Source organism: Rhipicephalus microplus, chromosome 1, assembly GCF_043290135.1.
Source record: "Rhipicephalus microplus isolate Deutch F79 chromosome 1, USDA_Rmic, whole genome shotgun sequence".
Taxonomy (NCBI): domain Eukaryota; kingdom Metazoa; phylum Arthropoda; class Arachnida; order Ixodida; family Ixodidae; genus Rhipicephalus; species Rhipicephalus microplus.
The window spans coordinates 202,034,920-202,060,924 of NC_134700.1; the positions used below are offsets into that span (position 1 = coordinate 202,034,920).

A 26,005-nucleotide genomic window follows, 5' to 3' on the forward strand; every position below is an offset into this window, starting at 1 on the left:
CGACCGGCGTTAAGTTTTGTTTGCCTGGTTTCACGGAGCCATGAACTTTGCCAACTCCATCACTGTAGTCCAAATAGAACTGAATTTGCTCATCCCCAAAAACAGCATGAAGCATGGCATTATTTGAGGTATTTTTTAGGCTTTTCGAGTCCAAATAAACTTCACTTTCAAGGCTTGGCCATTTTCTCAGGCTGTTCCATTTTTCGAACTATTTTGCAGTTCCCGTCAGGTCCGGAAAATTTATCGGCGACTGTAGTCTACTGTAACAGTAAAGTGTCATAACATGTTAATTTGTGTGTGTTATAGGATGTGTTATAGTAACTGCCATGGTTATATTGTATGTAATTAAATATCTATTTATCTAATTCTGATTCTTTGTTTTGGCATTATTAGAATGGAGTCTCAGGCCACAGATATAGTGGAAGTTCATTTTTGGTCATGTCCATCGTGAGCAAAGAACAATTACACTTTTCAAAGGTCTCTCTGGACGTGGCACATTAAGTGTAAAAGTGCCTTCAGAAAAGTGATCATATAAAACAGTACACTGCAAAATGAAGTTAAGTGATAACAAATTTATTTTACAAGAGATTCGATTCATCCAAAGCACTATATATCTCACTCTTCCTTAGCCCCTAGGTGATACAAATGGCAAAAACAAGTAGTTCACACATTTATGTGCCAAAGGGGCACGTATGTCAAATACAGCATCCAGGCTAAGCTTGACGCACCACATACAAATTAATAGGCGGCGACAGCACGTTGCGATCTTTATGATCTTCGGGCTCTCTTGGGGTCAATGTTCTGAACAGTTTTAATTTATTTCTGAATCTTAGTTTGGTGGTCAGATATCAGACACCATATCAGACTGCATTTGTGAGTGAATTTCATCTTTGCGTTTTCCTGAGTAGCGATTTGCGTCGTGCAGAGAAAGTGACCTGTCAGGTAGACCAGTTCAGGTGTGACGCCAACCGATGCATCTCCTTGCACTGGGTCTGCGATGGGGAACGTGACTGCGTGGATGGCTCAGATGAAGAGCCAACGTCCAAGTGCAGAAGTAAGTGGCATTTTATTCTCATTTGTAGTGTGCATGTAGCAGTTTATTAAACATATTTAGTGTGATACAGCCAAATGAATCCAACATGAAAATAATTAATCCAAAGAATGCACAAGGGATGCTGTTTGTTGTTCTTGACTTTACTACAGTAATTATGACAGAAACCATGTTATAATTACTACAGTACAATTAAGAACTGCTCAATTCTCCTTCTTTTCTTATTTAGTTCAATGTACTTGCAGGGGTTTTCATTTGCACCTTACACTGCATCGCCATGCACTAATGATGTAAGAAAGTGGTTAAAGGCACCTGCTTTTCCAGCAAATGTTTCTGGTATAGTGTGCTATCAAATGGAACTACGCTCAAACTTCATTATTACAAACTTGCATCTTACATGAAAATAAGTTTGTTATATCCAAAAATTCGTTATAAAGGTTTTTTAACACTATATTTATTGCAACACTAGTTTTATGTGTTTCGTTATAACGAGGTTTGAGTTGAGTTCGTTATAACGAGGTTTAAGTTATATATATATATATATATATATATATATATATATATATATATATGTATATATATATATATATATATTGGTCAACAGCTGTGCCTCTTAGTAATGAAGCTCCTGTAAGTAGTAAAACATATTGTTTCAGTCCTTTCAGATTCTGTTTAATGAGGTCCTACTGCGACTACATGGATGTTATAGAACATGAATGCAAAAAGCTTTGAGGCAAATACAAATGTTTTTGGGTGCATGTGTCAGCTGTTTAGCTGTTCACTGCATGTGCTGTGCAGCTGCTGAACATTCTGCTAATCTCCTGAAACTGCTTTGTGTGTAGGTCTTGTAGTAAATGCAGGGGTGTAAAATGTACATACACGTGTATTCTAGTGCTGAAATAATTGAGTTTCTGTGCTATTGTGGGTTAATCCTGACATTACCGTTGCATTGAACAGATGCAGCTGTAGTTATGTCTAATCTTTTCTAAGAGTGCAAAAAAAAAAAAGAAACTTGTTTATACAATTTTTGGTCTGTGCTGTAGTACACTGTCAAATACCTCTACAGAAAACTGGCCCGCATAACAAAGCATTTGTTACGTTCTGGCCATACCACAAGTGTAACGCTGCATGATCTTTACAAACTTGAGCGCTTTGTTATGAGGTGTTCGTACCTTTTTGTTGAGCTCGAGGGTGTCTCGGTTTGAATTGCAGACACGACGTGCAGTGCAGCGCAGTACACTTGCAAGGTGACCGGAAAATGCATACCTCACAGCTGGACGTGCGACTCTGACAAGGACTGCGGTGAAGGGGACACTTCGGACGAGCATGAAGCCTGTGGTAAGTGTTCCTTGCCTTCAGATGTGTTGCCCTGGCTCTTAATGGCTACTCACACAATAGACTCGAACCCAGATATAACTAATTATTGGCTATAATGAAATAAATAAAGAATAGCTCTATCATAGATACAGTGCTGCAAGTATATGTTTATAACAAATTTTCTGATATAACAAAGTATTGTTGTGACAGGTGTGACTCTGCCTTAATGACGTTTGAGTGTATTCTTCCGTCGTAAATTTTTAATTTCGATTGAAATGCCATGTCCTCAAGCCTAGAAAATGTAATGGTAAGCATGAGTGTGCTCTGAAAAAATCAGTCACGGCATGTTTTACAACCCCTTGGGGGTTAAATTTTTTTTGCTGTATGTGACCCTCTAGGGTCTGTTTTTGTGATTGTAGACTTAAAAATCTTTTTAAGTTCCCTCTTAAAAAAAATTACTCTGTGAAATATTTAGTGACCGTAAAGTGATAAAAAAATATTTTTTTTACATACAGATGCATTGCTTATGTATTGAGAATAAAAACAAAAATGAAAAAAGTGTCTATTGAAATAAATACCTTTCGAAGGCTTAGAAAAATGTACACTCCAGAATAATGTCGTCCTTCTACCACTCAGAATGGTCATGTTGCAGCCGCTTCTGATGAGAATGATTTTCGGTAAAACTCACAATTTTGTACTTTTTAGGGATTATTTGTCTTCACAGCTAACATCCAGTGAATCCAATTCAGATTTGGCATTTGGCTAGCAGTTTCTATCAAAGGAATCGCCACTTGACACTCTCAATAGCGGAGAAGCTGTCGTGTACACAGCTTCTCCGCCATGTCATGACCATCGCGTCTGTGAATGCGTGCAATGAAGCTATGCTTGTGCCCCCGGCATAAAACCCAAACAAATGAGACATTGCTTCCAGTTACCCTTCATGTTATCCCCGCTGAGAAGCTATCAATTTTCACAGTTCTCTGGACAGAGAAGGCACAGGCATGGTGGCATCACTCGTATGTGGCGACGTTCGTATATACCAGGACCTGCCTGTGAACAACTGCACTAATGAGCCCGTAGACAATAAATGAGCGAGCATTAAACAGTAACGTTTTGAAAAATTAGAAACTAGATTGACGTCTATCTTTTACGAGCACAACAAGTGGAAACTGCCCGTGAGAGGAAACCAAACTTACCACCGAGCGCCCATGCATGCGTGTTTATGCACGCTTATGCATAGGCAAACCTTGGAATGCCCACACAAACCCTGGAATGGAAGCCGATGATCAAGGGCACAAAAAAAAACATTTTTTTTTTCCCATGGCCACTGGGTGACAGGACTTCCTTGACACTTACTTAAGAATTTGATGTTACGTTTCCATTTGTGGGCACTGTAGTTCATAATCTGCAATGCTAACAAAAGGAAATGTAATTTCAAATTTCATACTGATTTGAACAAAGGATCCATAAAATGCTTGAAATTTTGTGGCTTTTGACTCCGTTCCGTGACTTGCTTTGTTTCTGACTGCAGCTGTCTGCTGTGACATTGAGTATTTCTGCCCTTTTCCATGCAGTGTACCCAGAGTGCGATGTGACCGAGTTTCGGTGCAGCAATCAGCGCTGCATTCCCCTTGACTATGTGTGTGACGTGGATGACGACTGCCGAGACGGGTCGGACGAAAAAGATTGTGCTGCTGTGTCCTGTGACCGTGGCCACCGGTGTGGCACTGGTCACTGCATCTGGGATGCCCTTGTCTGCAACGGTGTCTGGGACTGTCAAGACGGCTCGGACGAAGCCAACTGCAGTACGCTGCTTTCTTTATAAAGCTCGTGTACAAGCTCAGGCTCAGCAAATTTTCTAGTATTGTTACTACTCATCACTTTTATCTTTTTTTTTTAAATTAACTAGTGTGTCAGTGGTAGCAATATGGATGAGTGAAATTTTAGTATCTGCACTATATACAGTGGACTCCTTTTAAACGGAACTTGAAGGGCAAGAAAATTTGTTTTTGTGAGAAGTTTCATTTAAGCAAGGCCCACAAAATGAATTAAATATGACTTTATTTCAAAAACACCAACTGTGACTGACTGAACAAAAACATTTTAAAGTATACCGTACATATATAGTTGATTAGAAAGAAAAATGTTACTAATATTGCTTACAGATATCTGTTTACAGCCGCACTTTCTCCAGAAACTATCCTAAAAATAAGACCATGCCACTTTTTATTACGGCTCAGACAACCATCACTCACCCGCAAGTGCTCGATCCCCACGGGAGTAGCAATCTCTTTGGCCTTCTCTTCGAAAATGGGGCCGCTGATCGGAAAGTTCGCACTGCGCGCACGCTTGAATCAGAGAAAAAGAGCATCGTCGATTTATTTGTGTGCCACCGTTCCCATCCGCATTCTGTCCGTGGTTAAGTTCCCAAGCTTTGCAGGTTCTTAAATTTTTCCTTTGTTCTTGAGAATCCCCAACAGTGTGGACTTGGGAATATTGAATTTCTTCACAATTTCTGTCTTCGATAAGTTGTTGCAGTCGCCCCGCCGCGGTGGTCTAGTGGCTAAGGTACTCGGCTGCTGACCCGCAGGTCGCGGGTTCGAATCCCGGCTGCGGCGGCTGCATTTCCGATGGAGGCGGAAATGAAGGAGACCCGTGTGCTCAGATTTGGGTGCACGTTAAAGAACCCCAGGTGGTCGAAATTTCCGGAGCCCTCCACTACGGCGTCTCTCATAATCATATGGTGGTTTTGGGACGTTAAACCCAACATATCAATCAAGTTGTTGCAGTCAAGTTCTTGAAGGATTTTTACTTTCATTGCGATCAAAAGTGCATTGTGCTGCCGTTTTTTTCGTTTCTATTTCAAGTTCATGACGAGATAGAAGCAAAAAAGATGGAAACGAGATGGATCGTTTGCTGCTGGGCGTGTGGGGACATGTGCAATCGCTGGATTGGCCTGGCTAGGCTAGTTTTGACATTAGTTTCGTGGTTGCTAGACTGCCGTGGCTACTTTCGCCGTTCATGGATTTTGCCCGTTTTAGTTTCATTTAACTGATGTAAGCAAAAAAAAAAAACGTTCTGATTACTCGCCACTTAACTATAAAGGAGACCAACCAAATGTGCCTAGATAGTTTCGTTTATGCGACTTTTTCGTTTACGCGAGTTTTGTTCAATGGGAGTTCACTGTATGTAGATTGCATTCTTGTCTATACGTCACATTCAAAGAAAACAAAGCTCTACAGTAAGGTTATTTTATATTCAATTTATACAAATTGCGCATGGGTTTTCTAATATGTCAGTTAAAAATGGCATGAATGAATAAAGCATTTAGTTTTTTAAAGCATCAGTGCTCGTTGTAACAATTTTGAATGTATGTATTTGCCAATTTGTCTTCTCTAACCATGGGACAACCCAATACAAACTGTCAATAAAAGAATGCAGAAATCACAGCCACTCGGTTTATCAGCAGTCTTCTATTGAGAAACAAGTCACATATAGTACATGACCCTCTCCCTTTTCTTTTTCCTTTTTTAAAATTTCTGACAGCGGGAAGCCGCAACAGCACCAACGTACCGCCTTGCCACAAAGACCAGTTCGGCTGTGGGAACGGCGAGTGTGTGCCTAAAAGCTGGCATTGTGATGGGAAACCCGACTGCCTTGATGCAAGCGATGAGAAAGGATGTGGTGAGCGGAATTTACTGTGAAAAGCTTTTATTGTTAAAGGCTTGCTAGATTGTTTATGTCGTTTAAAAAAATAACCTTGCAGTGCTACTGTTCTGAGGCTGTTGCAATGATTGTTGGGAAAGCGTGGTTTGGAAGTGATATAACGATCACACCGGAGGTGAATTGTGTTTTTTTTGTGCAGCTAGAGATGCAGGTGCGTGGTTGTAGGGCTTGTAAAACTTACTTACTGGACTTGGTGATGAGTTTTATTCCTTTGGGGTGTTAATGAATGAATTAATGATTGGACAAAATATTGTAACATAGTTTATGTAAGCAAGTGCAGTTACATTCGTTATCCAATTTCTGATTAGGTATTTGAAGCTTGCCACACACATTCACTTTATATTTGAAGTACTAATACAGTCGAATCTCGATAATTCGAACTTGAAGGGGCCTGAAAATTTGTTAAAATTAAAAGAAGTTCGAATTAATGAAAGCTAAATAAACATAGGCTCCCATTATATTTGAAGTACTAATACAGTCGAATCTCGATAATTTGAACTTGAAGGGGCCTGAAAATTTGTTAAAATTAAAAGAAGTTCGAATTAATGAAAGCTAAATAAACGAAGGGCTCTCCATGCAATGGTGCATGTGCATTGAGCTAACACACAAGGGGAAAGTTTCAGAAGACTTGCATTTATTCACAAATGACAGGACATCCGTTATTAATTGAAGCAATCGGTGATGCGCGTCTGCACACGTTTGCCTTGCAGTAAGTCAATCAATTTCGCACGCAGCTTGCAAAGCATTTTTACTTCAGCTTCAGCATTCTACTGGCAAAGAGAAGTTGCGCGTGGAAATGTCCAGTGCCGACACTTTCTAAAGATGACGACAACAACGACTGCGTAGCGGAGCCTCCTGCTCTCCGCTACACAGCAGCAGCATGGACAGCACGTGACGAGAAAGGAGGAGCTTCTCCACGCGCAGAGAAGCAGATCGGCATTTGAGAAAAAACCAACACTTTTGAGAAAAAACCAAAATGCTTTGCAGCTTGCAAAGCATTTTTACTTCAGCTTCAGCATTCTACTGGCAAAGAGAAGTTGCGCGTGGAAATGTCCAGTGCCGATACTTTCTAAAGATGACGACAACAACGACTGCGTAGCGGAGCCTCCTGCTCTCTGCTACACAGCAGCAGCATGGACAGCACGTGACGAGAAAGGAGGAGCGTCTCCACGCGCAGAGAAGCAGATCGGCATTTGAGAAAAAACCAACACTCCACGGCAGCTTTTTTTTTTTTTTGTTCTTTTCGCGCGCGTCGTTGAAAAGAGAAGGGTTACGTGGCAGGGATGGGAAAGGGGGAAGCGTGGCACCGGCGCGTGAGAGACCCATTCCTTTCAAGCACAGAGCCGTGCTCTCGCAAGGGGCAAGGGCTGCAGACGATAGTGCCTTTTTCCTTTCCTTCAACCACGCAATCATTCAACCCAGCGACGGCTTTCTTTTTTTTCTTCTCTCTCTTCGCGTACGGTGTTGGAAAGAGGAGGGTCTTTACGTGGCAGGGACGGAAAAGGGAGAAGCGTGACACGAGCGCATCGCAGATCGGCATTTGAGAGAGAGCAAACATTTCACCGCAGCCTTTTCTTTCCTTTTCATTTCCTTCGCGTGCAGCGTTGAGGTGCCGCAGGAGCCGCCGCAGGATTGGGCGGGGTGCTGAGAGCATTTTCGGAGCACGGTATGTTCGAATTAATCGTCGGAAGTGCTTGGGCGTTCGAATTACCGGGTGTTTTCGCCCATTGGAACACACATAGCTTTGACGGGACCTCATCGTGAGTTCGAATTGACCCGATGTTCGAATTAAGCGTGTTCAAATTAATGAGATTCGACTGCATTTCACATATACAAGAGAGAGAGAGGTTTGTTCATTTATGTGAGAAAAGTTGAGAGGTCGCCTAAATCAATTTTCTGTCCTGCTACTCAGCGCTACGAAAGTGGAGGGGGTTTAAGGAAGTAGATAGAAGGTGTTGATGATGGTGAGGATGCAAGTTAGAAGAACTCGTATATTTCAGTTGAAAGATGATAACCTTCTTGCTTTCTCCTTGCAGGCAATGTAAACTGCTCTTCGAATGAATTTCTTTGTGAGAACCGGCAGGAGTGCATTCCAGTTCAGTTTGTCTGTGACAGTGACCATGACTGCATGGACAACTCTGATGAAAAGAACTGCAGTGAGTGCAATTTCTGTGCCTTGCCATGCAAGCTGCACAGTCAGCGGGATGTCTTGTGTTAATGGGATCTTGTCTTGTGTTAGCTTAGAATTGATCTGAAAGGCACGCACGCACGCTTTGGGATCAAACGAAACTATACATTTACTCTGTAGAAGGGGTCAACAATGTCTGCATTTGTTTCGGCATGTGCCATAACACATTTTTAAAGCCTGTGTCACTCTCACATGTGCATTTAACATAACTGCCAACAGTTTCGTTTTTTGTTCTTTTTGACTGTGCCTCTTAGAGATGGCATTTATTTGACTATTCGAGTTATTTTATGTCAGTCACTTTGGAATGAATGACCTATGTTGAATGCAGTGATTTAAGAATGGGCGTACATACTTTAACAACATAGTTCTGGGACCTTCTTGAAGTATGTTTTTGTAATTGTCATTGTTTTGATCGGAAGTTTGAGTAACTTATGCAAGTTGTTGTTGCATTGAATTTGTCTGCACCTACTATTAGCACTTGAATATACGAAGCACTAGGCAGAAGCATGAAGCTTTTTGTTTAGCAGAATTGGAAGCACTAACCAACAAATAACAGGCACACACATCAGGGTTGTTTTTTTCTGTTTGCATGGCCATTTTTATATGCAGGCAGAGAAAAGAGACAGTTCTTTATGCCTTGTGTGAACACTGTTGCTTTGCAGCATCTGTGTCTCACCTCAAGTGCCCCAAACCCAGCCACACCTGTGACAACAACACTCGCTGCATAGAGGTTACTCGTCTTTGTGACAAGGTTCCAGATTGCAAGGATGGCTCGGATGAGGGTGGCCTCTGTGGTGAGCACATTCACTCACTACTTTGTCATTTCGGTCAAAGAGTTGTCCTAGGATTTTTTTCCTATTTTCCCGTATTAAGCATTGCACATTATAGGTGCCATATAAGTACTTGTAATGGAAAATTCTGGGAACAATTCCACGGCTTACGTTAAGGGGAGACGCGGGTCGAAAAGTCGCGTTTTTTTTCCAAATTTCACCTTTTCTGTTTTTTGTTGCTTTATCATCTTTATACATTATATTTTGACATCTGAAAATATCACAGCGAAATAAGCATCAGAAGTCAGTGAAAAACGCGTCTGAGTGAGCGGCAGTGACGCGCGGCATCACGAAATTTACACAAAACGGGCTGCTGTTCGCGTGCTCGCGGGGCCGCGAAGAGAGCTGTCCGCCATATTGCGGCCGCTGGCTCGTGTAGAGTTGTCCTTACTCTCCACGATCCCGGTTCTTGAAGTCTCGTACGTTCACGAAAAATCTAAAAAAAAAGCAACAAAAACAGTCTTTTCCCGCCGTTTCAAACCGCGCGCCACTAACGCAGGGCCGCCATTGGCTGACAGCACCCGTGTTTTCTTGCCGTAGTTCGCTTCACTGTTTTCCGGAGTTATTTTTCGCTGTTTTCGTGCGATGGCAAGCCCGAAAAAGGCCGTTGCCGACCATCGGAAATACAGAAGTAAGAACAAGTTCAGAGGGAAGCGGCGGAGGACGTACAAGAAAGCCACCGCCAACGAAAATGTCCGCGACGGGCCAGCGGCCGGTAGGCCTAACATCGACCACGGCAACGTCGACCATGGCAACTGCGACGACGAGATCAACGCTGCAGTGAATTTTGTGAGTGCATCGCAGAAAAAGATCGCGTTATTCGAAAACGACGTCAGGCCGAATGCCGATCGTGCCGAAAGCGTAGTGCTGTGCGAGTTGGGTGCATTGACGGCCGTCGTCGCAGGCGCGGCATGCCCCGTTTGTCACGAGAGTAAACTCGCAGTTCGGGCACCGAATAAAAAGCGGAAAGGCCTTTCGGCGTTTCTGGAGCTACACTGCGAGAATGCGGAGTGCTCGGAGAGCATCCTTTCGTCCGCGTACTCGTCGAAGCGGGTCGCGTCAGATGGCGGCCGCGGTGCAAGCAGAAGCTACGACAGCGGGAGTTCGCGTGACGCCTTTGCCGTGAACCTGAAAGTGGTGCTTGCAGCGCGTGCCGTCGGTATCGGGCATGAGCAACTTTCACGATTTTGTGCAGTAGTTGGATTGCCAAACCCTATGCACCATAAGACCTTCCATGCTATCGGCAAAAAGATTCACAGTGCGGCAGTGAAGGCTGTCTGTGAAAACATGCAAAGGGCACGCAGCGTCACCAAAGAGGTGGCTGGTAACAGTGACGTGCCAGTCATGTTTGACGGCACATGGCAAAAAAGAGGCCACAAAAGCCACAATGGTGTGGGAACTGTAGTGTCCTTGGACACTGGTTTGTGCCTGGACTATGAAGTGCTTTCCAACTTCTGCCTGGCGTGCAGTTTGCATAACGACATGGGAGGCGATGAAGAAACATGGCAGGCGTTTCATCATCCCGTTTGTGAGAAGAATTGCGACTGTTCTTCGCATGCCATGGAGGCCGAAGCTGCAGTGCGCATTTGGCAGAGGACTGTGGACTATGAGACACCCCTGCGGTTCACCATCTTCCTAAGCGATGGAGACAGCAAGGCCTACAACGGGGTCTGTGATGCCAACGTGTACCCTGACACTCCAATTGAAAAAGAGGAGTGCACCAACCACGTGGCGAAACGTCTGGGCACCGGCCTGCGGAAGCTGCCAACGCCACTTCCACGAGGGGAGAAGCTGAAGGAGACCACCATCCAGAAGCTTCAAACTTACTTTCAGGTGGCCATTGTGAACAATCGGGGAAATGTCCACAAGATGTACACTGCCATATGGGCCTCATGTTTGCACTCGTGCTCAACAGACGGTGCTGGAAGTCACAAGTTCTGTCCTGCAGGCCCAGACTCGTGGTGCAAGCACCGACGTGCTGAGGCGCAGGGCCAGCCTGCACCGTGCCACACCCCCCTCCTGACCAAGGCCCAGGGTTTGGCAGTCCTCCCAATCTACAAGCGTCTCACAGATGCGAAGCTGCTTGCCCGGTGCCTCCACGGCAAGACACAGAACGCGGCCGAGTCCCTGAACAGCAAAATATGGCTGCTGTGTCCAAAGACCCGGTTTGCTTCCCGGACTGCTGTGGAAACAGCCACAGCCATTGCAGTCCTGTGGTTCAACCGGGGCCACGCGAGCTTTGAAAAGGTGCTGGAAGAGCTTGGGGTGCTTCCTTCGGAGGCCCTGGTTACCCTCAGCGACCGCCGAGACAGCATGCGCATGCACAAGATGAATGTGCGTCAGACCGCTGAGGCGAGGGCACACCGTCGCAGTGCAGCCAAGAGGGCCCGGGTGGAAGAGTCCTGCCGCACCAGCCGGGAAGGGAAAACCTACGGTGCTGGAGAGTTTTAGACAACTGATATTCCCTCTGGACATGTGTGTATGTGTTCAGCACAAGTTTCGTGCTACTGCGTTTTTCATTTTTGTAAATACAGACTTTCAAACTTTCAAACGCGTTTTTCTCATTTCGCAATTTTGGCCAATTTGCATTTTTTGCGGGAAGTGTTTCGGGCACTTAGAATGGTCATACGACGACGAAATTTGGCACACACATTGAGGAGAGTGCGTAGGGTGCCGATATCTACTTGAATCAGCACAACCTATCAGCTGTAAATATCTATTAATAAATTTAATGGTGGTCGAGTGGAAAAAAAAGGGTACTTTGCTACACAGATGTTTTTTTCATAGTTTCAAAGTTGGAGCACAATTTCTAGCTAGATATCGGCACTCTATGGCTAATAGGGAGCAAAAGGAGCCATTGAACAACTCTCTGCATGAACATTTAGTATGCGCGAAAGTTCCCGGAAAACTTATCAAGTCTCACCATTACTTGAAACACAACTCCCAAACTATTGCACTTATGTAAAAACTGATTACAGATTTGGAATCAGGAGGAAAAACTGCATCAGTGGTCCAATTTCTGAAGCTCTAAGTTGAATAACAAAAAAAAAGTGCTTTCGAGGAGCGTCTCCCCTTAAGGGGGGAGGCTATCATCGGATACCAACTTTTTTGTTTATTGAGATATCTTAATGAAATTTTCAGGATAGACTTATAGCAAAAGCATTAGAAGAACTACAAAATTTTATCAAGTTATGTTCACTGGTTTTCAAGTTACAGCAGAATATCAGGGTAGTGCACATGGTTCTCTTATTCCAGGCCTGGAGAACTTTCAAAAGGTGCTGGAACTGTGAAATTAACTATGATGATTCCCAGATTGATACTCCAGGGGGTAACAGAGCCCTTTTTTTGAATTTCCTTGCTGAAAAGTTTTAGCAGACCATCAAACTTTGTGTTTGTGATTAGGATATTATCAATCAAATTTTGATTAAATATAATAAATAAAAAACACAATATATTGAAAAAATGGGCTTGTCACCCCCTCAGAAATTTATTCATGTACATAATAAAAAAAGACTTATGGAAATTTAATGAGTGGTTCCAGAGATATGGCTAGAATAAGCAGCCTCACTAGCCAAAAAAGTCATTTTGAGAAAACGACGTTTGAAAGTTTTGAGCACATAGGCAGTTCTAAAATGAACCTGCAGCGTAACTGGCGTTGTTGATCCGCCGCCTCTTTCTCCTCGCACGTCAGGAAACTTGTTCGCAAATGCACAGTTGACGACGCGATCGCACTCGAGGCCGATGAAAGAGAAGATACGGAAGCCACTGTCGATGGGCACGAGACACCAGGCGCACTTGTAACGACAAATTCTTGCACCGGCGGAGCAGGAGTCCCGTTGCTAGGCGCGTCGATGCGACCACTCTCTTGTGTAGATGAAGCAGAAGCTGCCCCACAGGTACCGTCGGCGCGATCACCGTCGGCGCACGTGCGAGCGGAGAGCCTCGCCGCGCGGACAAGCTTCATAGCTCGCTTCCTTGCACCGAACGATTGTAGCGTCTTTTTTTTCATTGGGCGCATCGTGAGCGAACACAACAACGGTCTCGTATAGACGGTTGAAAATCGTCTCGTAAATACGGTTGAAAATCGTTTCGAAGACAGTTGAAACGTGGAGAGTATGCGAACGGCTGCAACGATACACGGAAGCGAGCGGAACACAAAGACGCCGGACGGAGGAGCAGCAGACGAGCGGTCGCATCGGCCGCATTATGCGCAAGAGCGCTACGTCTACGTCATCGCGCGCAGCAGCCAATGGCAGTCGGGGGCTCCCTTGCGTCCTTGGGGAGCGCGCGCTTCGCCCAATCCCAGCTGCGCGCCTCAGTCGCGGGAAACTTGAAAGCTCTCGCGAGCCCTCCAATCATGAGCGGCTTGCTCCTCTCCTGCGCTGCCGCCGGCGACACAGGTGGCGGGGAAAGAAAGAGCAAGAATTCACAAACAAAACAACACCAAAATGGCGGCGCTCCGTTGAGCGGTCGAGAAACTGCGATCACGCCAAGTTGGGGTATTTTGAGCGCTCGCGCGCCGCTCGAGGACCGCCGCGACATGTTCTAAACTTTATTTCAAATGGTTTCGCGACGAATTAGACGTTGATATTTACAGAAAAGGTAGTTTATGACACATACTGCCCGAATATGTGGTTTGCCAAAAATCGACTTTTTCGCGATTTTTCGGTTTTCAAAGGCCGCGTCCCCCCTTTAAACAGATCTCTTGGTGTCAAAGCTGAGCATCCTACCTTGAAGCACTGATAGCTTCCTTGACAATGCCAAAAAAATTTTGTCGAGCTTACGGGTGCAGATTGGTTGAAATGATTGATTTGGACTGATCGAGTTTCAATTAAGGGCAGAGAAACATTATGTCAGTTGCTGATTTTCTGGCAGTGCTTGAAAATTCGTACACTTTCAAGACACTGCCTTATAATATAAGTTCACTGAATTAAAACGTGGTTTCAGAAGCTGAAACTATTTGGCATCCGATTTTTTGGACATCTGCTCTAATTTCAGGTCTGAAAAGGCATTAAGTGAAGCCACACGAGCTGCCATGTCGATAATCTAGCAGGCTTGAATCAGTGCTTTCGAGAGTCCATCTATATAAACCCATGGAAACTCTGAAAGTTAGCTTTGCCACAATGCTAAGATGACAGGAGGAGAAGCATACCCAAAATAGCGCTGTGTGTTGATGTTTCAGTTGCCGAAAACCCTATTACGATAAACATCTTTAGCTAACTGCTCAGTTGGGCATGTGCCCAAGTGAAGTTGTGAGTGTACTGTGTGCTTTTAATAGGCGACAATTTAATTGCCCTGTATTGCCACTAAATACTGCCTCGTTGTGCGACACAACTAAGTACGTTGCTCAGGTGTTTTGCCTTCACGAACAAAAGCAGCTGTGCTGTTAGAAAATGAGGGGGCATGACGCACTCCAGGTGCACGCATGTGTACGGCACAGCAAGTACCCCGGCAGTGTGGGCATGAGCCCAGGAGTCGTCATGTTGCACGCAACTGGGAATAATCAAATGGGTTTTCTGCACGTACCGAGCATACTCACTTGAAGCTGTGCAAGCACCGAAACGACTGTGCATGTTTTATATAAATATTTCTTATTTTCAGACGATGGCCTGTGTAATCCTAATGACTGCGAAGACTTCTGTCGACCCACACCATACGGGAAGACATGTTACTGTAGAGATGGTTTGCAGCTTGCTATCAACGGCCGGTCGTGCACAGGTAGGCAACATTGGTATTATTGGGTGTATAATTTCAGACTACTTATTGGCTGCGACATGGAGTAGAAAGATTACATTAAAGCTACTATTTATCTAGACAGTTGTTGTTGCACGATTGTGAAATGTTGCTCTTTTCTGTTTGTTTTCATGTTTTCAGACAAGAAGCCATGCTCCCAATGGGGCGTATGCAGCCAGAAGTGCTTTCAGCTGAAGCACTCGCACAAGTGTACATGTGAGAAAGGCTATGAACTTGCCTCAGACATGTTTACCTGCAAAAGCACTGGTAAGGAACTTTGAAAACCTTTTGGGCATGTGTTGCTTCAGTATTTACCTTGGCTTGCCAAGCAGATGCATAATTCGTTTATGTGTTGACTATCGACGGCTAAACAGTGTCACCAAGCCTGACGTGTGTCCGCTTCGTCTTGACGATGCCCTTGACCGCCTGCATAGTGCCCGTTTTTTCACTACACTGGATCTTCTTTCTGGCTATTGGCAGGTGGAACTAGACCCGAATGACGCTGAGAAGACCGCCTTTATAACTCCGGATGGTCTATACCAGTTTAACCGCCTGCCATTTGGTCTCTCCAACGCTCCTGCTACATTACAGCAATTAATGGACTGGTTCTTGGGCATATCAAGTGGTCGATAGCTTTGGTCTATTTAGACGACATAATTGTCTATGCTCCCACGTTTCTTAAACACTTCAGGCGTTTGGAAATGGTCTTACGTGCTCTCCAAGATGCTCGCCTTTGCATTAAACCTTCCAAGTGCTTTTTCGGCTTTTCGGAAGTTAGTTACTTGGGGCACGTAGTCAGCGCCAAAGGCATCAGCCCTGATCCCACAAAACTCCAAACCATTGCCTGTATTCTGCCTCCCACAACGTCTAAGCAGCTTAAAAGTTTCTTGGGCTTCGCTTCATATTCCAGACGCTTTGTCCATGAATTCACTTCTCGCGCGGTACCTCTTAACGAGCTACTGAAGAAAGAAGTTCGCTGGAAATGGGGTCACAACCAAAAAGCTGCCTTCTTGACCTCAAGACTGCCCTTCAAGCACCACCGACGCTCGCGCACTATGACGAGAATGCCCCGGCGATTCTACACACCGATGCCAGTGGTCTTGGCCTTAGAGCTGTTCTCTTGGAAGTTAACGAGGACGGACAGGAGAGACCGGTCGCTTATGCTAGCCGCCGGCTCAGTGAACTAGAGAGCCGATACCACTCCTCTGAACTTGAGTGCTTGACGTTAGTTTGGGCAGTCGAAAAATTTCGTCCGTACATTTACGGTAAAAGCTTCATGGTCGTTACCGACAAGCGTTGCTCTTCGCTGGCTTCAAACAAAAAAAGACCTCAATGCTAAGTTCGCCAGGTGGGCTCTATCGCAGCGATGCTCGCCATTAAAACGCTGACTACCTTTCTCGCCACTCGACAGCTTTCAGGGACATCTCCCCAGTCTCTGCTGTGCTTGATTTACGAACTACACAACTACAAGACGCAGAAATCATCGATATAACCTGACAACAAAGTCTTTCTGCATCGTATGTCATCTGAGAGGGAATCATTTATCACCGAAATTATCGGGATGGGTCGTGCGTGCCTGTTATGCCGGTAGCCATGCGACAATCGGTGCAATTCATGTGCCACGAAGCTCTGACTGCCGGTCACCTCGGGCTGCACAAGACGCTGGCACGTCCAAGAGAGGTTTTGATGGCGGCCCATGCACAGTGACATTTCCTGCTACGTTTTGTTGTGCACAGTCTGTCAAGCACAGAAAGCCACCACAAATCCACAACCGGTTCCCATGCAACCCATCCCTCCTCCGAAAACACCTTTTGAGATTCTGGGATTTGATAATATGGGATCGTTTTCACGTGCGTCGCGCAGCAACAGGTTCCTTATCGTTGCTAAAGACTATTTCACGAAGTGGACCGAAGTCAGGGCCGTCCCTGACTCTTGGACTCTGCACATCCTCATGTTCATCAATGAGTGCGTCATTTTTTTGACACAGCACGCCACGCTTCCTCATCACTGGCCGTGGCATGGCCTTCACGTCCCGCGCATTCAGAAACCTTCTGGACGACCATGGAATTCGGCATGCCGCAGCCTCTCCTCAGCATTCACAAACAAACGGTCTGGTAGAACGTACAAACCGTACCATAAATGACATACTGTCATACGTGAGTCCCAGTCATAACAACTGGGACGAATACGTCACCGCAGCTGTCTTCACCCTCAATACGTCACAGCAGGAAATCATGCGGGAGTCACCGTTCAAGCTTCTTTATAGAAGGACGCCAATGCTTCTGCAAGAGAGCTTCTTTGGTTTGAACACAACAACGCAAAACCGTCTGGATGATACCAGTACTTCGGAGCTTCTTCGGAAGGCTCGCTTTAGAGCGCACCCGGCCATAGCGCATCGTCAAGCGAAATTCCGCTCACCTTCTAACAAGAACCACACCCCTTTCAAACCAGGAGACCTAGTGCTGGTTCGACGCACCCAGCGTGTTCCACAGCATTGCCAGAAGTTTTTTTCCCGGTATGCCAGCCCATTTCTCGCGGTGAAAGCCCTAGGCCCTGTTACGTTCTGCCTGGAAGTTATTCCCAAACTGGGCACCAAAAGCAGAAACCGTGTTTTTCCCACCCATGCAAGCCAGTTGAAACTTTATGTGCCGTGTGATTTCTGTATTCACGCCTCTTCGTCTTCTGGCTCAGACTCCAGGGGAGAGGGGGAGCGGCGAATGTAGTGGATCATAGCAGCAGGGTGACAGGCGCGTGATGGGTAGACCGGGAAAAGAGAAGGACGAAGACAGTGTTGTGTTGGATTGGATTTGAGTGAGTGGCTCTTGTATGTTACGATATAAAGGTTTGTGTATTTTGAAACCCAAGCATTTTTTGTCAAAACTGAATGAAATGAAGCTCTGACAATTACTACTTGTCAAAATTAAACGCGAGACTTGTATGCTCTTATTACCAGCTTGTCCGCCAAGATTAGGTATCACATGCAGCTGAACTTGTGGCAGTGAAAGATCATGATTATGATGTATTGAGGCTGGCATAACACAATATAATGGCTGCATGCTTGTGTCATGCAGCTTAAGTGCTATTTACAGGTTGCTAAGAAGAAAATGACATGATTGCCACTCGAATCCTGGCCCCGGCGGCTGCATTTTCGATGGAGGCGAAAATGCTGTAGGCCCATGTGCTCAGATTTGGGTGCACGTAAAAGAACCCCAAGTTGTCGAAATTTTCGGAGCCCTCCACTACGGTGTCTTTCATTCTTTCATAATCTTGTGTTTTGGGACGTTAAACCACACATATCAATCAATCAACACAATTACTAGCCCTATACTATGCCAAGATTACTTATAGTGGTTACATACTATATTCACTCATAGCTACTTTGAAGCAATTAAAATTCACTTCTATGCATTATAAATGACTGGATGTATTGCTTAATTTTTACAGACCCAGCAACGCCTTATGTCATCTTCTCCAATCGACATGAACTGAGGAGTGTGGATTTGAACACCATGTCCCTCCGTGCACTCATTACGGGCCTCAAGAACACCATTGCACTGGACTTTTACCACTCTGACTCTGGTGACATGCTTTATTGGACAGATGTAGTGGATGACAAGATATACAGGGGTTCGATCATCTCTGGAAGTGAGTAAAGCTGTCTATTTGATCTGTCATGTTTGTTATGCCTCACTCCTTAGTTCCCTCGCTTTCTTACGTCCTAGCACAACACCGTCCACTCACACACTGCGCACACAGGTCCGATGTGTATAGTTGCCACCTCGACCAAGGGGTGCTACATACCCCTCATCAATACCGATGGATGTCCTCACAGATTCTTCACTAGTGTTGCCATTCTTGATCTTGTCATATTTGTAGAGTTTGATTGTATGATTTCATGTTAATATTTTCACCATCTTAAGTTTTCTTTAATGCTTAAGTGTATAGGACCCACATACAGTGTAGTAAATCATTCAGCCTACTTATAAGATCAAGCATGAAATTGAGTATCAATAATGATTAGTGTTAAATTAAGGGTGGGTGTTGTTCTTCACCGGTTACCATCAAAAGATGGATGTTAAAAATGACCTGGAAGCAAGAGTAGTGTGAACTGTATCTTGTGCTGCAGGTAGTTGTATAGTATGGCACATTTGTTCGGCTATCTTTCCAAGGTCGTGATATGTATATAAAAGCATTATTGACTGCTAATTGTCTGTGTCTTTTTTTTGTTTTCTTCTTTACATTTAAGGTCTCTCAAGTATCGAAGTAGTTGTGGAAACCGGCCTGGCAACTGCAGAAGGTCTTGCTGTAGACTGGATAGGCGAGAATCTCTACTGGGTGGAAAGCAACCTTGACCAGATTGAAGTGGCTAAACTGAATGGTAGTTTCCGAAGAACCCTGGTTGCAGGAAATATGGAAAGTCCCCGAGCCATTGTGCTTGATCCTAGATATGGGTGAGCTGCTGTCCTTTTGCTAGAGTGAGGCAATATCAACACTGACATAGTTATTGGAGAATACTTATAAGGACGACTTAACGTTCTTCTGACATCTGTGGGCCTTTGCTATTATTGCAGATTAATGTTCTGGACAGACTGGGACAAGGAAGCACCCCGTATTGAGCAGGCCTCCATGAGTGGTGATGGTCGGCGTGTAGTACTGCGCATTGACGAAGTCACCCAGGGTGGAGCATGGCCCAACGGACTTACGCTGGACTTTGTGGCTCTACGTATCTACTGGATCGATGCCCGATCCGACTCTGTGCACACGTCACGCTACGATGGCTCAGACTACCACGAAATCCTGCGAGGCCATGAGACACTCTCGCACCCATTTGCGATTACCTTGTTTGGCAACTATGTTTACTGGACTGACTGGAGGACCAACTCAGTCATCCGGGTGAGGGTCTTTCTTATGCCTTATATCTTTTCTTTTCTGTTTCTACTAAAGTCAAATACTAAGCCATACTGGAAGGAAATACCTTTGTCATGAAAGACGTGTCTGTGCATAAAATTGCAGTTGAAGACAGCAGATTATTCAGGAACATGGGTGTAATATGTCATGAACAATCAAAGGTAACACTAAAGATTTCAGCACAGTGCCTGTGATCATATTGGTTCAGCTATCACAGTCGCTGAGCAAAACTTTCAAGAATATTATACCATACTTGCATAATCATTAGGATAAGTCGACTGGCATGTAGGCTGTTTTATATATATTACGTTACATACTACATTGACGTAAGCAATTGCTAGCCTTGTGCCGTATTGTAGTGGCCAGGAAAGCATCCTCTAATTAATTTTAGCACTCTCACTAAGTATTATTCACACACTGAGTGCAATGTGTTCTATGCAGTTAAATTGTAACAGCCTTTTGTGCTCTTTTGTGCTGCTACTGGACTGTGTGCCGTTGTTTACTGACTTCATAATTCGTGCACCCCATCTGACTGGCTCTTCAAAAGAGTTTCATACTCCTCTCAGAGCGTTTTTGGATGCTGTCACCTCCGAACTCGGAGCACAACTGAGATCTGACCACGCGACTCCTGCATCTTTTGTTCTGGCATGATGTCAGTTGTGGCTATATGCTCAATGGTTCCTCAGTACCCGTGCAATTATTTTGCAACTAACGATGCAGTGACTTGTTTCCTCTTGTGGTTCTTGATCGCCCTGGTGAGCGACTTTATGTTTGCCTTGGATGCACTTTCTCTGGGCCTGTTCAAGAGTAGGCTGTGCATTGTTGTAGTTAGAAGCGTTAGCGCATATCCGAGTTAACCAAAAGCTTCAGGGCTGTTTGCTAAATTTTTTATTCTCGCATGTTTTGCCTTGCAGTGCAATAAGTGGAATGGCTCTGATGTTCAGATAGTACAGAAGGCTGCTATACAACCTTTTGATATTCAAGTATTTCACCCGTCGAGGCAACCAAAAGGTATTATTGTTATTCTTGTTCATTTCTTTCTTTTTAATACATGCAAAAGAATGCCTTCGTGTAAAGGGAAGTGTACTGTGAGGGAAAATGGCTCTTTTGTTATTAAATTGCTGCATGTTATCACTCATTTTATTGTAATTAGCAATCAGTTGTCCTTTTTAAAAAAAGATTCTAGCTTAGGCATGTTGTCGAAGTATAGTAAGCTGCAAAAAGTTTGACAGGAGATTTATTACAAAATGCATTTTTCCTCTGAAGCTCCTGGCATTTGAAAGCTACAGAAATTTGAGCTGTGCTAATAGAACAAGCCGTCAAACACACATCATGTAGTTTTCTTCATCATTTGCATAACTGTATTATTATTTTTGACGTTTTACGGAACTCGCTTTGCAAAACTATTTGAATAGCCTTTTCCTAAATCTGTAGAGTGCTGATTCAAATTAAAGTGTATTTTCATGGATACGACTCCTGCTGGCAGTTATGGACAATTTATCGAAAAGAGGAGGCATAGTTTTCAAAGTTGAATAACCATAATTGTTGGGGTTTAACGTCCCAAAATTACACTATTATTATGAGAGACTCTGTATTGTACAGTCGAAAGAAAATGGTTTCCAAGGTCCTCTTGCATGTTGGTGATTGTGCGCATATGCTTTCAGAAAGCTTTCAATACTGCTGTCTTTATTTCTAGGCCTGTGTGACTATTCGAGCATTTCCGGTGTTCAGAGAACTGGTACAGTATTCTGATGAGCTTCACCATGATGAATTTAATGTTTCCAAAAGTTGGGGGGAATTCGAAACAAACAAATGTAAATATATTTTACTGCGTGTGACTCATTTGGTAAGGGGGTTTCACTGCAGCGTGAGGCCTTTATGCCGCGAAACTGCATATTTAAGAAAAATCTGCATCGAGGTGAAGCTAAACTTTGTAGTGTACTCGTATCTCGAAGGATCATGGCCACTAGCGTGGGTTCAGTCTCAGCGAGCCGCAGGGCACGCGTTAATCGTCGCCATGGTGAGAACACAGTACTGCTCAAGGTCGCAACACCAAAACGCAGTACAGCCCGTTGCAAAGGCGCGGCGGGAAAGCAAATGGGCTTATTCACCCCACGGGCGAGAAGTACTACACAGGGGGGTCGCGAGCACGTCTCCGTGGTAAAAGTGATTCACAGAGACACCGGGACAAAGGTTCGTTTGCTCGAGCGAGGGCAAATGCGCTCGCGTTGGCTTCAGAGAGAGATGGGTCGGCGCAGTTGACCACGCACTAGGACACCGTACCGCTCTTCAACCTAGAGTACAGAAGGGGGGCGACATAAGGTAAGTGTTTGCCGTAGGCGCAAGGTGCTGTTGGCGAAGTCTGAATGAGCCCCAGAGGGAGCTGACAGACGGAAAAGAAAAGCGTGCTTACTCCCATGTCGTCCCCGGAGAAGTCTCTCTCACTCCTGATGTGTGGGCGCAAAACGTCCCGAAAAGACTTCGCGCGCGGTGCCATGGTCGACATTTGCTACCGGGTTAGAGGGGTTGAACGTCACAACTCGCTTCCCCAGCGTGGCAAGCAGCGGAGGAGGGGAGTCATGTCGGGACATGAGAACGGCAGAAATAGGCGGGAAAACCCGCGCAAAGGCGGTGGGCTAGCCTCAATTCTCACAACTTTAGGTTGAGTATATTATCTGCATTTTAATTAATTTTTTTACATTGTAAAGTGTTTTATATGGACCTATATCAGCCAAGTATGACAAATTTTAAAAGATAAATTATATTGCTGCATATAACTTCCATCCTAATATGATTCAAATGCTGGCAGGTATTTAAATTCTCTTCAAAACTATATAGTACTAATTACAGCCCCCTTCGACTTCGGTTCAAACCAAAGATGTCATATTCACACAGGCCTATTCATTTCTATGGCATATGTACAGCGAGATCCGGTTTTATGCATTTGTCATTGTAACTACAGGTATATGTTATGTGCAGGGTACTTGCGTGAAAAAAAAGCAATAATCGATTTACTTGCTGGGTTCTTTTCTCTGCGTGAACAGGCAACGGGAAGAACGGCTGTGCCGCAAATAATGGTGGCTGCTCTCATCTCTGCCTCCTGAGCTTCAACAACACTTACAAGTGCAACTGCCCACATCTGATGCGTCTCGGAGACGATGGCAGGACATGCCATAGTGAGTTTCTTCTATTTTTTTAGTCCTCTCTCTCTCTCAGGTTTATATGCCACGATTGCCCACGCGTTTGTTGTCTTTCACGTTAGACTAGTTTCGTGCTTCACACCATTGTATTGATTTAACTATAGGTGGGTACTATCTAACACAAGGTTTTCATCATCTTTCAGGCATGGAGCGTGTCCTGCTTTTTTCAAGGCCCAACGAAATTAGAGGTGTTGACCTCGATATGCCATACTACCATGTCATTCCGCCCTTCAGCTCTCCCAAGGTACCTGCAAAATGTTCATTTTTCTTTGTTGCCGGATTTCTGGTGGCATCTTCCTGGCCAACGTACCATTGCCTTGCACACTTTGCATGAGCATGCATGTTGTGTAGTTGTGCCTACCAGCTCAAACAAAATTTTACTTTGCGAGGGGGAGATTAAAATATTTCAGCTTTGTAGGTAGATGCATATCTCAATTTCCAGCAGAATTGGGAATGCTTGAATTGAATGGAATTTCTTTAAAAGTAATAGTAATCACCTGCTACGCTGCCAAAGTAGCTATGGTATTAGGCTGCTCGGCATACTGCCACAGGTTGATTTGTGGCACCTGCATTCGGAAGGGCAGAATGTCAAGTTTAGTAAGCTTTACAAGTGCATGTTGGTGGACTCCAAGTGGTGAAACAAGCTTGAGCAGGCCGCTGTGGCATCCATCGTAATGCTGTGCAATTTATAGATGTTAAACTTCATATTTCTTGCTGTGCAGGTTATTCATGCAGTGAAGCTGGATTTTGATTCCAAACGGCGCATGATCTACTGGTCGGACACACACCTAAATGAGATAAAGCGGGCTTCCCTGTTAGGCTCAGCTGTCGAAACTATCATTGACACTGGTAAGTGGGAAGATCTTTGCCAGTTTGTGCTGATGAGGAGAGTTCGATCGATGGCTTTGTGGTGTCCATGCAGTTATTGAAAACCCGTATGGTTTTGCTGTGGATTGGATCTCGAGGAACATGTTCTTTACGTCTTATGGCGAGGCCGGCAAGCACATCTTTGCCTGCAGCCTGGATGGAGAGTATGTGTCGTCAATCATAGATACCAACTTGGACTCGCCAGGCTCTCTGGCTGTTCATCCCACCTTGGGGTGAGAACACATTTATATTTTTTTCTTTTAATGTGTTTTCTTACATATACAGTGACCTCCTCATATACGCCAATAGAGTGTGGGCATCATTGTGGTACTTCAGGCTCTGTGATTTCTTTTCGTTAATAACTTCATAATATATCATATTTTCTGACATAACGAACCCACATTTCTTTCATAAAAGTTGATGCCAATTAGGGGGTTGGGTTAATTATGCAACAGAAAAAAAAAGTTAAGGGAGTTATAAACAGCAAGAGTTTCGCATGAGGGTAATTAAAAACTCTCTATCCAACTGCTACTGGCTTTCAGTTCAGTGCAGAACTACAGAGCCTCCATAAAGGAAAACTGTCCTTGTTTTAGCCTGCGAAATGTGCGACATACTTTTTGCAAGCGGAGCACGATTTCGCTCCCGCTTGCGTGCGGCGTGTGCCCGGCTTGTCTTTCGCATGCGCAGCGTGACTGTGCAGATAGCGGGTGTACAGGCCAACGCGCACGGTTTGACACTGAAACTGTCATCCAGCCGCTCAGTTCTCATGCTCCAGCGCACGCTTGACCAACATTAAGATTAAAACTGGCCCTGTTGCTAGCGTACCCAGCCGATCGTTAACAAAAACGCCGCATCAGATGGTGGTGCATGCACATTGTGGGTGCACGTCACGTCGTCGGTGCGGTGGGAGCGTTGCGCTTTGCTCTTTGCTTTGTTTTCGCGTCGCTGTGCTTGCGTGGCGCTTATAAGCTGAAGGTTTCTTGCGTTCGACAGACGGCGCTCTGCCGCAGAAGGCGCGACTTTTAAATTTCGATCGACGTTGTCCGCGCTCGCGTTGCTCGCAACTGCTTAGCATGGTTGTTAAACTATGCTTTGAGTTTTATTGCGTCGTTATTTTATAATGTAACGGCATGATTTAACATTGTTTCGGTGATCAACAGCACTGTCTATCACACCGAAATAGAATGCACAGATACATTAAATACAGGTCTTTTTTTTTTGAGTACCAAAGTAGGGGTTGGGTTCATTATATGAGTGGATTAATTATGCAAGTGAATATGGTAAATTCATTCTTATCTCTGCTTCTTGGCTGTCTCTTAAAAAGATAATTGATAATGTTCTTTTAGGTTGATCATGTGGACTGACCATGGGTCTCCGCACGAAAGAATTCAAGTTGCCAAGATGGATGGGTCAGCACGAAAGACGCTGACATCACGCCTCGATAACCCAAAACTTGAAGGATCCACAAGTTAGTATGGTGTTGGGTCACAATACTTGGCTTCCTGGGGAGGGGGGGGGGGGTTGAGAGAATGCAAATTAAAATTGGAGGTATTTGCCAGCTACATCCCATTCAAGTAAATGGGAGTGAATGCAAAGGGCGCAATTGATAAAGATGATGATCTGAAAGGAAAAGTATGAACTCATGAAGAAAAACTAAGGACACTCTTAACTCTTATGTGACAGCAAAGTTGTCAAGTAAGCAATGCTTAACAGTTGGTCATGCAACTATGCATTTGGCCTCTTGAATTCGCATGCGACTTTAAGAGCCTAATGATGAGACCCAGTTCCCCTCGTAATGTAAACTGCAGTAATCAGATGAACAAAATTGCCAGTTGACGTCCTGAGAAGCGGAATCGCTCAAAAGGCTCATTTTCTTTGTTAAGCACAATTAACAAAACCAACTGACAATAAAGCTAAGGGGAGCATAGGACAAATTATTTGTGGCTTCTTAACTGTGGTGTTATGATTCTCATTTAAATTGAAAGAAACTGAAGTGGGCAAAAAATGGCCCTTTGGAAGGGTAATTTTTCATCATCTCTAAATTTTAGAAATTTATCTCATGTTCACTACATTACATTTAAAAACAACAAATAATGTCCCCTATGCTTTCCTTGGCTTTATTGTCTGTTGCCTTTGTTAATGATGTCTAACAGTTATATTCTCAGAGTTTTTGTTTGATAATATC

The 26,005-nt window shown here is 44.5% G+C and overlaps 2 protein-coding genes across 3 annotated transcripts in view; both read left to right on the forward strand.

The window, feature by feature from the left end:
• LOC142804037 (uncharacterized) overlaps positions 1-11,704 on the forward strand; it is an 81,000-nt gene extending 69,296 nt beyond the window's left edge. The window contains exon 2 of the mRNA XM_075890545.1: positions 10,017-11,704. Coding sequence (XP_075746660.1) covers positions 10,328-11,563 — 1,236 coding nt within the window. The 5' untranslated portion in view covers positions 10,017-10,327 and the 3' untranslated portion in view covers positions 11,564-11,704. The remainder of the gene's footprint in view (positions 1-10,016) is intronic.
• The window catches only part of LRP1 (LDL receptor protein 1), a 188,429-nt gene that overhangs the window by 44,595 nt on the left and 117,829 nt on the right, over positions 1-26,005 (forward strand). For both annotated transcript variants that reach the window (XM_075890495.1, XM_075890505.1), the window contains 17 exons: positions 926-1,054; positions 2,264-2,389; positions 3,943-4,173; positions 5,915-6,052; positions 8,131-8,250; positions 8,945-9,076; positions 14,714-14,830; positions 14,987-15,112; positions 18,290-18,490; positions 19,092-19,296; positions 19,417-19,738; positions 20,668-20,764; positions 22,798-22,929; positions 23,097-23,197; positions 23,676-23,802; positions 23,876-24,053; positions 25,167-25,288. In XM_075890495.1, the coding sequence (XP_075746610.1) occupies positions 926-1,054; positions 2,264-2,389; positions 3,943-4,173; positions 5,915-6,052; positions 8,131-8,250; positions 8,945-9,076; positions 14,714-14,830; positions 14,987-15,112; positions 18,290-18,490; positions 19,092-19,296; positions 19,417-19,738; positions 20,668-20,764; positions 22,798-22,929; positions 23,097-23,197; positions 23,676-23,802; positions 23,876-24,053; positions 25,167-25,288 (2,604 nt within the window). The remainder of the gene's footprint in view (positions 1-925; positions 1,055-2,263; positions 2,390-3,942; positions 4,174-5,914; positions 6,053-8,130; positions 8,251-8,944; positions 9,077-14,713; positions 14,831-14,986; positions 15,113-18,289; positions 18,491-19,091; positions 19,297-19,416; positions 19,739-20,667; positions 20,765-22,797; positions 22,930-23,096; positions 23,198-23,675; positions 23,803-23,875; positions 24,054-25,166; positions 25,289-26,005) is intronic.